The sequence below is a fragment of the Trichechus manatus genome, unplaced genomic scaffold, assembly GCF_000243295.1.
Source record: "Trichechus manatus latirostris isolate Lorelei unplaced genomic scaffold, TriManLat1.0 scaffold00018, whole genome shotgun sequence".
Taxonomy (NCBI): Eukaryota; Metazoa; Chordata; class Mammalia; order Sirenia; family Trichechidae; genus Trichechus; species Trichechus manatus.
Genome location: NW_004443954.1, coordinates 12,371,300 through 12,386,808, shown reverse-complemented (window position 1 = coordinate 12,386,808; position 15,509 = coordinate 12,371,300). Strand labels below are relative to the sequence as shown.

General features: G+C 36.1%; 1 protein-coding gene across 1 annotated transcript in view; it reads right to left on the bottom strand.

Annotated features, from left to right (window-relative positions):
• Nucleotides 1-972: 972 nt before the first annotated feature.
• Nucleotides 973-15,509, bottom strand: part of ARMC1 (armadillo repeat containing 1) — a 48,752-nt gene continuing 34,215 nt past the window's right edge. The window contains exons 4-7 of the mRNA XM_004372561.2: nucleotides 12,892-13,081; nucleotides 3,694-3,810; nucleotides 3,532-3,606; nucleotides 973-2,252 (exon numbers count right to left, since the gene is read on the bottom strand). Of these exons, the coding sequence (XP_004372618.1) occupies nucleotides 2,061-2,252; nucleotides 3,532-3,606; nucleotides 3,694-3,810; nucleotides 12,892-13,081 (574 nt within the window). The 3' untranslated portion in view covers nucleotides 973-2,060. The remainder of the gene's footprint in view (nucleotides 2,253-3,531; nucleotides 3,607-3,693; nucleotides 3,811-12,891; nucleotides 13,082-15,509) is intronic.

Below are 15,509 nucleotides of genomic sequence, written 5' to 3'. Positions count from 1 at the left end.
GGAAATTAGTCAGGCAACACAACGGTAGGAAACGAGGAGACTGGGCCAGCCAGTGAGTACACAAACAGGCCTAAGAGTAATCAATAACGCTTCTATCACAAAAATGCAATATCCATTCAGTTTTAATTATGTTACCTTTTATTATTTTACAATATATTTCAAAAAATGCCTTTACAGACGCCTTAACTGCTCTATAAGACCTGGAATAAAAGAACACTTAGAACACACAAACATCAAGTTGGAATATCTACTTGTACTGAACCATTATTACCAAAGGGATGTTGTTTTTTAAATAAGCAGATGTGCGGCAATGCAAAATAAAAATACACACTTGTTAAAACAGAACAGTAAACTTTGTTTCAATGGCTATAGAAAGGAAGTGGTTTTGTTTCTTTTCAGCACAGCTGGTTTTGGCAGCAAGTTGTATTATGCGTTTAAAGCAACATGTGCCCCGGAAAGCTTGTATTTTCAGTTTGTGCGTATCACTTGAATCAGGGTCTAGACAAAGGAGAAAATATAAGCAAATATCTAGTCTGCAAATATGCTTCTCAATACCCATTCCTCCAGAAAGTCACAATGTTAGTGAACTCAAGACTCTTACTGGTGATGACATTTTACAATAATTTTTCCCCAGTGACACTGGGTGCTTTTAATTTTTTCTAAAACAGAAAGGATGAAAACGCAAAGGAAACCTCCAGGGTTAGATTTTCATTTCACATTCTCCAAGTAGCAAAATAGCAGCTCTGCATGTTGGTGAAAAAGAATTTCAATTTTTTCCTATTCATTTTTAATCATACTAGCATCAAAATTTATCTGGATTTAAAAAAAAAAAATCAGTTGCCAAATATTTCAGAAACTTCATAAAGCATTGTATACATGTAATTAGCACTTATTTATCAAGATATACATATATAATACATACAGATGTGTGTATGTATTTTATATATATTTTACCTTCAGAAGTCTTTTTTTTCTGGCTAGATATGAGAAATAAGATTAAGAGACCAATGCTGGCTTTATTTCTTTATAAGCAATAATCTGAGTTGTTTTTCATGAATACCACTGCAGCATTTTCATAATAAATTCACAAAAGGTAATGAAAGGAAGCACCTACTGAACAGGCCTCTGCCAGGGAATTCATGTTTTAAGCTTAGCCCCTCTCAAAGTGGCACTACAGCATTATAGGCATTCAATTTTGTTTTCTTTTTTCAAGTCTGTCAGTTCTTTACTACGATTACTTTTTTCTAGCAGGGGATAGTGTACAATCACAAAGTAAGGCCTAGAGACCATTTATGGTTGCTTACAGTGTTATGGTGGAAGTATCACTCAAGGGCTGATATAAACCAAACTGACCAGTAGTCAACTCCAACCACATTTTTAAACAGTCTCCAAAAGCACTTCACTAATATACAAGCTTCCTTCTTCTCGGCTGACTTTGTTGCTCTTATTAAATTATAACAAACTAGACTGTAAAGTTTTTGTAGCATTGTATCATAAGGGATTACTATATTTTACTTCACAAAATGTCAGTACTAATGTCCTCTCTATAAACATGGCTGGCAAAATAAAAAAGGCACAGAAGGGGGATAATGAGAAGCATTTTCTTTTGACTTTCAGTTAAGGGTACAAAAGCAAGTGTCTTTCAAGAAAAATAATGTTCAGTAATACACGCACAATATGAGCTTTAAAAAAAAAAATTCTCGTCAGATAGGTCCTGAGGCTTGAGGAGAAAATGAATTTTCCTAATCACGTGCTTAATGTACAATAGAACGTAAAGCTGCACATATACGTTTGGTTTAACAGTGGACCCCCATCCCCCCTCAAAAAAAAAAAACAGGCAAAAACACCTTCGTAGACAAAGCAATTCCACCTGTAACCTCTGTCCTTTTAACCACTTAGTGGAGTAAAATGTCCAATAAAATGTAAAATGCAGCATACGCAATCATATAATCTAAAAACTTTTCATGATAATTTATTGCAAATTGCACTTGACAGTTCACCACAACAATGGAACACTGGCCCCTTGTTGGTTCACATAGTCCTTGAGCCTCAAATTTAAGTCACCAGTAAAACGATCTGGATAAAAAATTTGCAGCTGTGCTCAACCAGCTGGCTCCACCTTCTGGGTTCGAGCCAACCCGGGACACAGCTTTATCTTGCTCCTTCGTGGGACTCTCATCCTCAGGCAGGTAGTCTGGTAGGTCTGTGTTCTGTTCTACTTCCACAGGAGTATCTTGGAATGGGACCAACATCTGATACATACAAAATGTTAGGAGTTATTACAAATCAACTTGATATGATATATATAAGTTAAAATTTACTCCTCATTCTAATTGCGATATTTATTCTCAGTAGCTGTATTCTCTCTTAAATTTTACTCTTACTGGAAGGTAGGTCCAACTGCTGAGCATTGCATAAGCATAGAAAGGTAGAACCACAAATGAAAACTCAGATGTTCATCTCCTAAGGCTCTAGGTAAATGTGCAACCTCTGTCTACTTAAAGAAGACTCAAGCTAGTGTCTGCTCACAGTAGGACCGTGGAGCGCCACTACCCCTCCCTTCTGTGGGAATCCAAATGAGTTAAAGGTATATGGATTCCCTTCCCTATCATAAAGCTAATGGAAACAGTACCAACAGGCAAAGGTTTTCACCATATTTACTTGCCCAGTGTTTACACCTTTATTTTTCTGGATTGGCAAAACTAGTTAAGGTTATGAAGAAAGTATTTAAAAACCAAAGTAAGGAAACCATGTATCCTTTATATCCATATAAAATCAGTAAGACATCTCCACAGAAATAAAAGAAGTTCTATTCACAAGAGCAGACTTTGAAATCCACAAAAGAGCTCTCTGTTTCTAAAAGGGTTAACTATTAACCAAGAATACATGAGGATACCCCTACCCAACTGTCTTAGTCATCTAGTGCTGCTGTAACAGAAATGCCACAAGCAGATGGCTTTAACAAAGAGAAATTTATTCTCTCACAGTCTAGTAGGCTACAAGTCCAAATTCAAGGCATCAGCTCCAGGGGAAGGCTTTCTCTTCTCCGTCGGCTCTGGAGGAAGGTCCTTGTCATCAATCTTCCCTTGGTCTGGGAGCAACTCAGTGCGGGAACCTCAGGTCCAAAGGATGCGCTCTGCTCCAGGTACTGCTTTCTTGGTGGTATGAGGTCCCCATGTCTCTCTGCTCGCTTCTCTCTTTTATATCTCAAAAGAGATTGGCTTAAGACACCACCTAATCTTGTAGACCTCATCAATAACTGCCGCTAATCCTTCTTATTACATCATAGTGACAGCGTTTATAACACACAGGGAAATCACATCAGAAGATAAAATGGTAGACAATCATACAATACTGGGAATTATGACCTACCCAAGTTGACAGATATTTTTGGGGGACACAATTCAATCCATGACACCAACCTCCTAAATATTTGTCAAGTATTGGGCTAGAAATACTGGCAATCTGCTGGCCATTAAGAATAATCAAGAGTCAGAGTTAGGTATAAATAAAATTTTAAAAAGCTTTTACCTCTTCTCCACTTTCACTTTTCACAACTTGCTGAGCTTTCATAACCTTAGTTGATGCTATTGCTGACGCCAAAGCCTAGGCCAGGATAAAAAGGACTCATTTTAAACTCTTTGACTTGTTTACCTATAATCTCAAGCATATTCAGCCATTTAAAATACTAACCTCTGCTTTCAAATCTGAACGAATTCGTACCACACATCTTTGAACAGCCATTTGAAAAGTAAAACTAATAACTCCTTTAATTTTTAACAAGGCCTCTTCACATAGATTTCTTCGAGACTGAAAAAACCAAAGCAAATTGTTATTAAAATAGTTAATAAAAGGGAATAAATCAACTCAAGCCACAGTGAACTAGTCATTACATTCTAGCGGGCAAAATGGTGCAAATGTCCTTATTTCAGTTCTACTATCTCATACTTGAGGGCACAGTGCTTAATTAAGTTTATTAAATTTTGTAGATCAAGACAGTAATAATTCCTATTTCTGCTAGATTTTATTCAAGCTTCATTACTAATATTGTTTTAATAATTTTCATCAGAAATAAATTAACCAATATCAATTTTTAAAGCTAACAGAACGGAACTAAGAATAACTAACATAGAGAAAATGACGAAAAGCAAAGGTTCCTCTAGCTCAAGGAAGGGTAAACTATGGCCCATCATCTGCTTTTGTAAATAAAGTTTTATTGAAACACAGCCATGCACATTTCTTTATACATTGTCCAAATAAGGCAGAGTCAGGAATTACCATCGTATGGCTTGTAAAGCCAAAAATATTTACTATATGGTCCTTTACAGAAAGAGTTTGATTATCTCTGCTTTAACTTAAAAATCTCTAGGAATAAATTCTAATAGACTGAAGTAAGAATCAGTGAGCATTTAGTGTTTACGTCACTATTCCTTAAACCACTTGCTATTTATAAAGTAGTGGAGTCACTGCATCCTTCATTTACGGCATTCTCAGTGGTTACCATTGCAGCCTCAAGGGTTATCAATATTCTCTTTTTAGTTTTCATTTTCTTCTGATAGTGCTGACAACACAATGTAACACATTTTCAATGTTTTTTTGACTTTTCATACTACACTACCCTAGTTTCCAGCTACACCATTGTTATCTCTGTCTCTTCTTACATCCAAGGTCCAGTGCCTGAAGCTAAGTTATTTTCATTCTACCCTTCCCTCAGATAATTAATCTATTTTCATCACTTCAGTTGTCACTGCTATGTAGAAGCACTAACATACATCTCCAATCTGACTTTATTTCCATTTATATATTAGACACAGCCACTTAGATATCAAGTGGTCACCTCAAATACAAGATCCCAAATGAAAATGGACTAAAGAGTAACTGCAGTGTCTCCTCATCTTCCCTTAACCCCCCGCCCACACTCCAAATCAGTCTCTCAATTTTCCTGTTTCTGTATTAAGTCCAGGTTCTGATTAAGTACTTCTGAGGGGCTAGTAATCAGCACTGGACCCCTTCCCCAAGTCTGTGGACCACACTCTAAGAAGCACTGCCTTCAAACTAACCAATTCATTCTTCTCTTCCATTGAATATAATCAACTTTTCAAATCTATCCCCTCATCCTTCAAAACAACACTCTCATTACCCCTTATCTCCCTACTTAAACCACATGCTCACTTCTACATTTCAGCACTACTCAGGCAAGGATCTGGAATATAATCTCTGGTAGCACAGACCCAGGGGGGACTCATCTAGTCCAGCATTTTTGGACTCTGATCTACAGAGTCCTGCGTTCTGTGAAACCCCTTAGGGATTGGCACCAAACAGCCCCATGTTTATCTCTTCCATATGCTCAATACCAGGGAAACTTACAAGTAAAGAAAAGGTTGCATATGACATACAACATAAAAGTTATGGTACTACTGGTCTAATCTAATTCCTTATTTAAAATGCGAAGAAGGTAAAAAATAGGAAAGTTAGAGAACTTGCCTAGTTTACCACAGGTAGTTTGGCACTAAATACCAATTACATGTGGCTGTAAGAAACCAAATTCATAAGACCAATTCATCTTTATTTATTTCAACACAAATTTACACATGTTCTCCAGGCAAAGCCCAGGGGAAAATTTCAATTCTATAATTTGATCTCAAGACAATCTATTTCTGGGTAAACAGAAGATCTTTAGCAGAGCAAATAAGATGAAGAATTTTCCACAATTACAGAGGCACCCCACTCTGCTAGCAAGCCTCCTGCCCAAAGGTACTCAGCAAACTCTGGCAAGCACCACTGCAGACCAGGATGATGTTGTGAGCCACTGAGTCAATTGGGATACTGTTATTGTTGTGTGCCACTGAGTCAATTCCAACTCACAGTAACACTATAGGGCAGAGTAGAACTGCCCCATAGGGTTTCCTAGGCTGTAATCTTTACCAGAGCAGACCGCCAGGTCTTTTCCTCTGCAGAGCTGCTGGTGGGTTCAAACTGCTGACCTTTCGGTTAGCAGCTGAGCACTTAACTACTGCACTACCAAGGTTCAGGGTCAAATTAGATAGAGAATCACTGGTAGATGGAATTAGGAGTTGGATAAGGAGGTAGCTGAGGCAAGGCAAACTGCCTGGCAATGGCAAGGAGGAAAGTGTGTGTGTACGTGTGTGTATCTATGTGTCAGAGAGTATAAACTGAAAGGACACAGATAGTAGACTCTCTCCCACTTTTAATTCTGAGATTAGTTACTCCATAGTAGCAAATCTGATATTAAACTCCATAGTAGCATAATCTGCAGTTAGGGAAGTAAAGGGAAAAATGTCTGTGGGGACCAAAAATCAGGAATAACTTTCTAAAAGCCCTGATATATACACTAAAATAAGTACATTTCTTTCATTACTAGTGAGAGTAAACATGTATCCATGTGTGGCTGTCTGAAGTAGTCTTTCAGAGTGGGGCTCTGCAGCCAGACCCACACTACCTGGATGTATCTCCTATCCAGAAACAGGCTTTTAACTCTACTTATATCCAGTCTTCTTAATTCAATGAAGATCTTCAATTTCCTTCTTACAAGTCCTACACTTTCTTATTAGGAATATCCTTAATTTCCACCTTTTTTTAGGTTTTATTTTGTTTTGGGAGAGTGTAACAAGATGTCGGAACTCTTCTATATCCTTGAGGGATAAGAATCAGGATCAGCACAAAGCTGGTTCCTATGAGGTGGAGTTCAGACATATCTCCACTCTCCAACCTTCTCACCATTTGACACCAGTCGTCTCCCCAACGGCACTCTCTACTTCTCTGCTGAGTTCGGTAATTCATTGCAATGGCCACAAAGAACTCACAGACCATACTCATGATTATGTGGTGTATTAGGGAAGTAACAGGCTATAATTCAGGATCAGGATCAACTTAGGAGTAAGTGGATCCAACTCAGAATACAGTTCGTCAATCAGGATAGTTTCCAACCAAGACAACTGTCAGCTTCTCCTTGGCCGTGCCTGCTGGCAGTCCTTCTCTCAGCCATGCTAGCTGGTGGTCCTTCTCTCAGCGATTAGGCCTCGCCTCTGCAGCTAGGCCTCACAGGGCCTTGTCTCTGCCACTGGGCCTTCCTGGGCCTCTGCCCTGCTCAGACAAGTATTACAGCTCTTTTGGCTTTGCCAACAATGGCCTGGAGGTATCCTGCTCTGCTAGCAAGCCTCCTGTCAGAGAGCACTCAGCTCTTCTGGCAAGCAACACTGCAGCTGTCTGCCAGTCCCATGATTCCCACTGCTGTACTGCTGCCGCCATCTCATGCCATCTTAAGTGTTACAGGTCTTGACCTGTATTACAGCTCTTTAAGGAGGTTCCCACTCTCTCCCATTGCCTCCTTCTCTATCTCTGTTAGGATGGGTGCTTACATATGCAACTCTTTATCAATTTCAAAGTATGGCCCTTCTAGCCAGGTCACAAACCAACCAATCCCTGCAAAGTCACTTAATCTCACTGGGTGGTTTTATGCACCCTATCTACATAGTACACTGACCAATCCCTGCAAGGTGTGTAAAACAGACCAATCATAGGGCAGGCTATGGTCCAACCAATAATTTTTGGCAGAATTACAAACCCAAGGCCAAAAAGGCCATACATTTAAGAGAAATCTATTGCACTGCAGGAATAAAAGTATTTTCCCCTTTTAGAAAGCACCTGATTTCCAAATACGTAAAAATGTCACTAGATTTTTAAAAATCACATTGATTTTCACAAATTTCAGATGCTTCTCCTGTATTCTACATTTACAATAATACTAATAGCAAATTACCATTATTTTGACTTGCTGATGTTATACTAATGTACTTCATTACATTAAATCATATTTACATTCTCCAGATAAAACGACTTACTTGGAGGAAATCATAATAGTCATAATATATAAATTATAATATTACACTTAAAAGCTTAATTCTGGAGTCAGACTATCTACGTTCAAATCTGGACTCAACCATTTCCTCTACCCATGTAACTTGAGATAAAGCCACTTAGCCATTCTAAAACTCAAATTCCCCTTCTATAAAAAGAAGATAATGATGTATCTGTCTCTCTATCCACTGTTAAAATCAAATGAGATATCGATGGAAGACACTTGGATCTCTACTGCCAGGCTATGTTACCAAAAAATGTTTTTAACTATCATAACACACTGTGAGAGTCAACTTTTGGACTTTGACCATCAAATTCTTATGGTATACGGGCCTATAGCTTTGTGCATGCTTTGGTGAATTTTATTATTTGGGCTATGCTAGCTTTATAAAAGAAACTCTATTGTCCTTATTAACATTAAATAGATGCCATCAGTGATACTTTACATATCTTAATATCTTCCATTCAGTCAACTTACATTTACCAGAACATGGTCAACAGAAACTTTTCACAATCTTGTTTCCTCCAGTTTCAATAAGATAGCTATTAACTTATTTGGCTTTGACATGGGTAATATGCATATGAAAAGCTTCCCCTCATCCTCATTTAATAAATCCTAAATTCTGAGGCATAAGTGTCTCTCATCACAACTATAAAAAGTTGTGGATAATCTAATGTAACCTACCTGGCATAGCTAAAGAATAACTGGTAATCTGCCAACTGCCAACCCTAAATATGTAAAGTTATATAACTTATCACTGCTCAAGATAATTTCATGGGAACTTCTGATTCCAGTCAAAACAGAGTAACAGAGACTAGATTTACCCTCCTGCCTTAAACAACTAAAAATCTAGACAAAACATATAAAACAATGACTTTCAGTTATTGGAAAACAGACAGACCAAGAGGGTGGTTCCTGAGAGAAGGGAAACAAATGAGGTGAGCACTACACGTGCAGCAATGTATTGCCTACAAAGTTTCTGGGCTGCAGTGCAGAGAACACAAGCAGAAGTCAGCAGTCTCTTGAGTTGAGGACACAGACTTGAGAATTCAGGGAGGCCCTGAGAATTCAGCTAGATTTCACAGGGCAAAGTACCAGCAAGGGGACAGCTAAATGATGAGAAGACTACACGGAGAGCATGCACACCCTGGACATCTGTAGTGATTCCCCTCGAGTCTTCAGCTGAGTATTGATCAGTTGATGCATGTGAGGAAACTACATGTAACCAATGGAAAGGAATAAAAGAAACAATTCTACAGGTTCATAGAGAGCTCGAAGTATTTCCCATAATCTAGGGTGGAAAATTATCCATATACATGGGGCCTAGATAGAGTACCCAAATGGGTACTGCCTCAGTAATGTAGCAAAAGTATCCCTAGGCTAAAAGCTGCTCTGTTCCTGTCTAACAAAGCTTAAAAGCAAGTCTAGAAAGGAATGAACTATTTATAAGTAACTGTGATCCAGAACAAAGCTCAAGATTATTTAAAGGCACTGCGTACAAAAATATGCTGTCCCAAACAAGGTAAAATGCACAATGCCTGTCATCCAATCAAAAATTACCAGGCATGCAAAGAAAAAGGAAAGTAAGAACAATAATTTAAAAAATTAATCAATCAACAGAACCACACCTATAAATAACACAGATGATTGATTTAAGAGACAAGGGCATTCAACTGTTATTCTAACAATATTCTGTATGTTCAAGCAGATAGAAAAAAGCACAAGCACATTAACGAGACACAAAAAGACCTAAATCTAACTTGTAGAGATGCAATAAAACAATGTCTGTGTTAAAAAATACACTGCATGAGATTAACAACAAATTAAAAACTCGCAGAAGAAAAAATTACCAAATTATCCAAAATGCCACAGAGAAATACTGAAAATGAAATGAACAGAGCCTCAGTGAGCTGTGACACAACTTCTGGTGGTCAAATATATATGTAAGTGGAATCCCTACAGAACTGGAGGGCAGGGGACCAAAAAAATCTGAAAGGTAATGGATGAAAATTGTCCACTTTTGTTGCAAACTATAAACCCAGAGATCCAAGAAACCAAATGAATCTGAAGCAAAATAAACATGAAGCAAATTATACCAATGCATATCATAAATTAATCAAAATCAGTGATACGGAGAAAATCTTAAAAGCAGACAGAAGGGGAAATATATGACACATTACGTACAGGGAAACAAAAATAAGAATGATGGCAGAATTCTCATTAGAAAACAACGTAAGCTAGAGACAATGGAGGAACATGTTAAAGTATAGAAAGAAAAAAAAACTGTCATCTAGAATTCTACACTCAGTGAAAGCAAGCATATTTCAAAAACAAAGGTGAAATAAAGATTTTCCAGACATACAAAAGCTGGAAGAGTTGGAGGCTTCAATACCTGACTTTCAATAATGGATAGAACAACTAGACAGAAGATCAGCAAATAAAAAAAAAAAACGACCTGAACAACATAAACCAACTAAACCTAAAAGGCATATATAGAACATTTCACTTAACATCAGAAGATACATTTTTCTCAAGTGCACAAAGAGTATTCTCCAGCATGTCCATGAAACAAGCTAAAAAACTTAATATGATAAGGATTATAAGAGAATACAATCAACATATGTCAACATATTACATAACTTCAATAAAATATACATATATATGTATATAAATGTATGTATGTATGTGTATGTATACACACACACACAATGGGATATTATTCGACCATAAAGAGAAATGAAGATTTGATACATGCTGAGATGGATGAGCCTTTAAAACATTATGCTAAGTGAAAAAATAAGTCAGACTCAAAAGGATAACTACTGTTATGATTCCATTTATACGAAATATCTAGAACAAGAAATATCAGTAGTTACCTGGGGATGGAAGGAGGAAGGAATGGGAGTTATTGCCGAAGGGGTACTGAGTTTCTGTCTGAGGTGATGTAAAACTTCTGATAGTGGTGACAGTATAGCACAACAAGGGGAAAGTAATCAATGTCACTGAATTGTACACTCAGAAATGGTTATAAAATGGCAAGCTTTTGTTATATATATTTCTTACCACAATAAAATTTAAAAAAAACAGATCAATTGTTTAAAGCAAAAGTAATAAAATGTATTGTGGGGTTTATAACATATATAAAGTGTGTGACAGCAATTGCATAAAGGCAGAGAGAGAAAATAGAAGTAACTGTTATAAGGTTCTTAGACTATATATGAAGTGATACAATACCAATTGACAATAGACTGTGATTAGTTAAAGATATATACAATTAATCCTATACCAACTACTAAAAAAAAAAAGAAAGAAAAAGAATTGTACCTAATAAGCCGACACACGAAATAAAATGGAGTCATAAAAAAAACATAAAATTAGTCCAAAAGAAGGAAGAAAAAGAGGAAAAGGGAACAAAGAACAGATGGGACAAATAGAAAGCAATTAGAAAGGGAGCTGTTTTAAACCCAACCATCTCAATAATCATATTAAATGTAAATGGTCTAAACATTCCAATTAAAAGGCAGAGATTATCAGACCGGATTAAAAAAAAAAAGTCCCAACTATATGATGCCTATAAGAAACCCATTTGAAATATAGACACAAAGAGGAGAGATACACTAACGAAAAGAAACCTGGTGTGGCTAATATTAACGGCAGACAAAGCAGAATGAGTTCAGAAGTGTTTCCTTCTCTACAGTACTCTGAAAGATTCTGTGTACAATTAGTATTATTTCTTAAATGTTTGGTAGAATTCACTGGTAAAGCCATCTGAGCCCGGAGTTTTCTTTATAAAAAGATTTTTAACAACAAATTCCTTTAGTAGGAATTTAACTATAAAATCTTTTAACTACAAAGCCCTTTAATAAATAATACGGCTATTCAGGATATCTATTTATTCTTAAGTGAGCTTTGGTAAATTGTGTCTTTCAAGAAATTTGCCCTTTTCACCTATGTTATCAAGTTTAATGGCATAAAGTTATGTAAAATATTTACTTATTCTTTCAATGTCTGTAGGCTCTACAGTGATGTCCCTTCTCTCTGTTTTTATACTGAAAATTTGACTTCTCTCTTTTATGCTTGATCAGTTTGGCCAGAGGTTTATCTATTTTAATGACCATGTTAAAGAACCAACTTCTGATTTCACCAATTTTTCTCTATTGTTTTCCTGTTTTCTATTTCACTGATTTCTGCTCTGTTTCCTGTCTTCTGTTTACTTTAGGTTTAATTTGTTCTTCTTTTTCTAGTTTTTAAGGTAAGAGCTTAAGTCATTGATCTAAAACCTTTACTCTCTTCTATACAGGCATCTAATATTCATGAATTTCTGGCCTAAATACTGCGTTAGCTGCTTCCCACAATTTTTGATAGGTTATGTTTTCATTTTTATTCAGTTCAAAATGCTTTCTAATTTCTCTTTTGACTTCTTCATTTACCCATGGATTATTTCAGAATGTATTACAGAGTTTTTAAATATTTGATGGATTTTCCAGATATCTTTGTTACTGATTTCTAATTAGCTTTTATTATGCTTAGAGAACATACTTTTTATGATTTTAATCCTTTTATGGCCTAGAATTTGGGAAATGTTCCATGCGCATGTAAAAAGTACGAATGCTATTCTGTTGTTGGGCAGGGTATTCTATAAATGTCAATTAGGTTAAGTTGGTTGATACTGTTAAGTCTTGTGGTGGTTTTTCTGTATACTTGTTCTATTAATTGAGAGAACAGTATTGAAATCTCCAGCTCTAATCGTGGATTTGTCTATATCTCTTTGCATTTCAGTCAATTTTTGCTTCATACGTTTTGAAGCTCTGTTATTAGGGGGATAAATACGTAAAATTATTACACCCTCTGATTAACCGACTCCTTCAATACAAATGAACCTCTTTATCAGTATAAAACACTGATGTTGAGATTTAATTTTGAAGACTGTTAGCAGATGACACTGAAAAAACTATTTAGCAACACAATTTCTCTTCCCCATCTTACGAGCCATATATTTATAAAACACTTACCGTATCATCAAGACCATCTATATGCAAAACCACTGTTTTGGCACGTTTGTTTGTAGTTCCCAGAAAAAACTGAGCTTTCCTTCGACGTGAATTCATTTCATTGAAACTATCACCATCTGCCATATTAGAAGATTGAAGAATGTCATAGATTTCAGAGGCCAGCAGTTTCGTTTCTCCTGGAGTTGTAGTCCTTAAAAAAGAAACATAAATTAATAAATCAGTCATATCACTCCTACTGATACTTTAATTTTATTCCTTAACTTTAAAGAGCCTTGTGTTTCTCTCATTCTGATATTTTGTTTAACTTAAAAGCAATACTAGTGAATCTTAGAATAATCAAGTGTAGGAAAAGCATTTGTCTATAACAAATCCTAATTTCACGTTAAATCTATGCTTCATTGATATTCCAAACATGTCTCTATAGTGGAATAAAAGCAAATTTAATTGAAATCATTAATTAAACAGGAAATCAAGATATAACATGCCCCTGGATGAACTAACATTCAACCTTAAATTTGAAAGTACCCAGCACTTTAAGAAAATATGACATATGAAAATCCAAAAGGAGAAATAAATGAGGGTAAGACAATTCATATTATTAGAATTTATTTAGAAACATTTGTCAGTAAATTTAAACAAATTATTTTTAATTTATGTTTTTGTATATCTTTTACAAAGCATGCATCATAAAACCGAAACTCAAACAAAAGATTTTATTCTTAAACTTTTAATTCCCACTATAGCTGCTCACATCAACATGCTGTCCAACAGAATTTCTTCAATGATGTAAATGTTCTATATCTGTGCTGTCCAATATGGTAGCCACTCACCACACGTGGCTACTGAGCACTTAAAATGTGGCTAGTACAATTAAAGAAATAAATTTTATTTAATTAAAATTTAAATAGCTACATATGGTGAGTGGCTAGCACATTGGATGGCACAGATCTAGTGGTTCTTATTAAATAGCTGAATTGTACATGTAACCGTAAGATAACAACTCTCACTTCACTTATAAATGGGCTGAATAAAGCCCAAATTCTGACATACATTCAAAGACTTTAAAATCTGCCCCCATTCTGCTTTACCAACACCAGCTCATTTTGTCATTTTATAACTCTTTAGGTTAATCTAGTATGATACTTGGCCATTTCATAAACAGCCCACATGTTTTTATATATTCTTTGCTGCTCCTTTGTCCTAAATGCCTTTCACACTTCAACCTTTGTTCATGCCTTTCCTTGACCCAGAAGAGCTTCACCTAAACCCTAGGCTTTCAAAATCTTATTCCGCCCTTAAAAGCTCAGCTCAACAACCACCTTCTTTGTGAACCCACCCCAAATAACCCATTCCTCCCTCTGCACTCCAAGTACTATGCTTGTACTTATACTACTGCTCTTAATTTTCTATTTCCTCCAGAAGTATATAAACTCAAGAGTAGGGATGCACTCTCCCTGTACCGTCCATAAAGCCTAACAAAATGCTCTGCAGGATTTTTTTTTTAATTGAATGAGTAGGAATACTTTAATTTCTGATACACAGACTATACATGTTCTAGCTATACGGAGTTTCAATTCCAGGTGTGCTCATCAGACAGCTTCCCAGGCCCAGGTGCTTTTCTGGGTGATTGTTGCTCACAGAGATAAATTACCTTGAATGATTCTGGATCTGTATTGCAGGAAGCTATCAGAAAGACTTTTTTTTTTGGAGATGTGTCAGCACTTTTTCTTTTGATAGCTATTTCACAGTTCATAGAAAAGGTCACTGCAGTTTTGAGATATTTTAAATACTAGCCAACCACAAGGTTTCAAGAGTATAAGGTTATGCTGGTTAGAGGCACTTGTGAATTTTCGAGGAAAAAACCAGTAGGCTTTTTTTAGCACCTACCATCATCAACATTGTTTTTAGGTATTTGAATCAAATAAAAAAAGCATCATCACAACACATAATAGAAGACGTAACTGATGACCTTTTTATAATTTTTTTTTAAATACACTATTTCAAACCTCCTCTATGTACTTCCTGATGAACCAATACAGACAAAAAAAAAAAAACATTAAAATGCTGCAACATCAAATTACTACCCTCCTGTTCTGCCGAAAAAGAACTATAACAGTAGTCCTTATCGTTTTAGCGCTACTGAACCCTTTGGGAATCTGAAACTTAGAGACCTTTTCACAGGAAAAATGCCAGTAAAAAAATTTCCCAAATCAATTTCAGTGAGTTTAAGCCCCCTCTCAAACCACCTATCTTCTATTAACTTCAAGCAACACAGATGGTTTAAACTGTTTTAAAAATTGATTTGGCGAATCAGTGATCAAAAACCTCCCAATAAAAAAAAGTCCTCTACCAGATGGCTTCACTGGGGAATTCTACCAAACATTTAGAGAACAATTGACACCAGTACTGTTTAAACTCTTTCAAAAGACAGAGAGAGAAGGAGTACTCCCTAATTCATTCTACGAAGCAAACATAATCCTGATAACAAAACCAGACAAAGACACCACAAAAAAAAAAAAACAGGCTAATATATCTTATGGATATAGATGCAAAAATCCTCAAGAAATACTAGCGAACAGAACCAACAGCATATTAAAAGAGTCATACAGCATGACCAA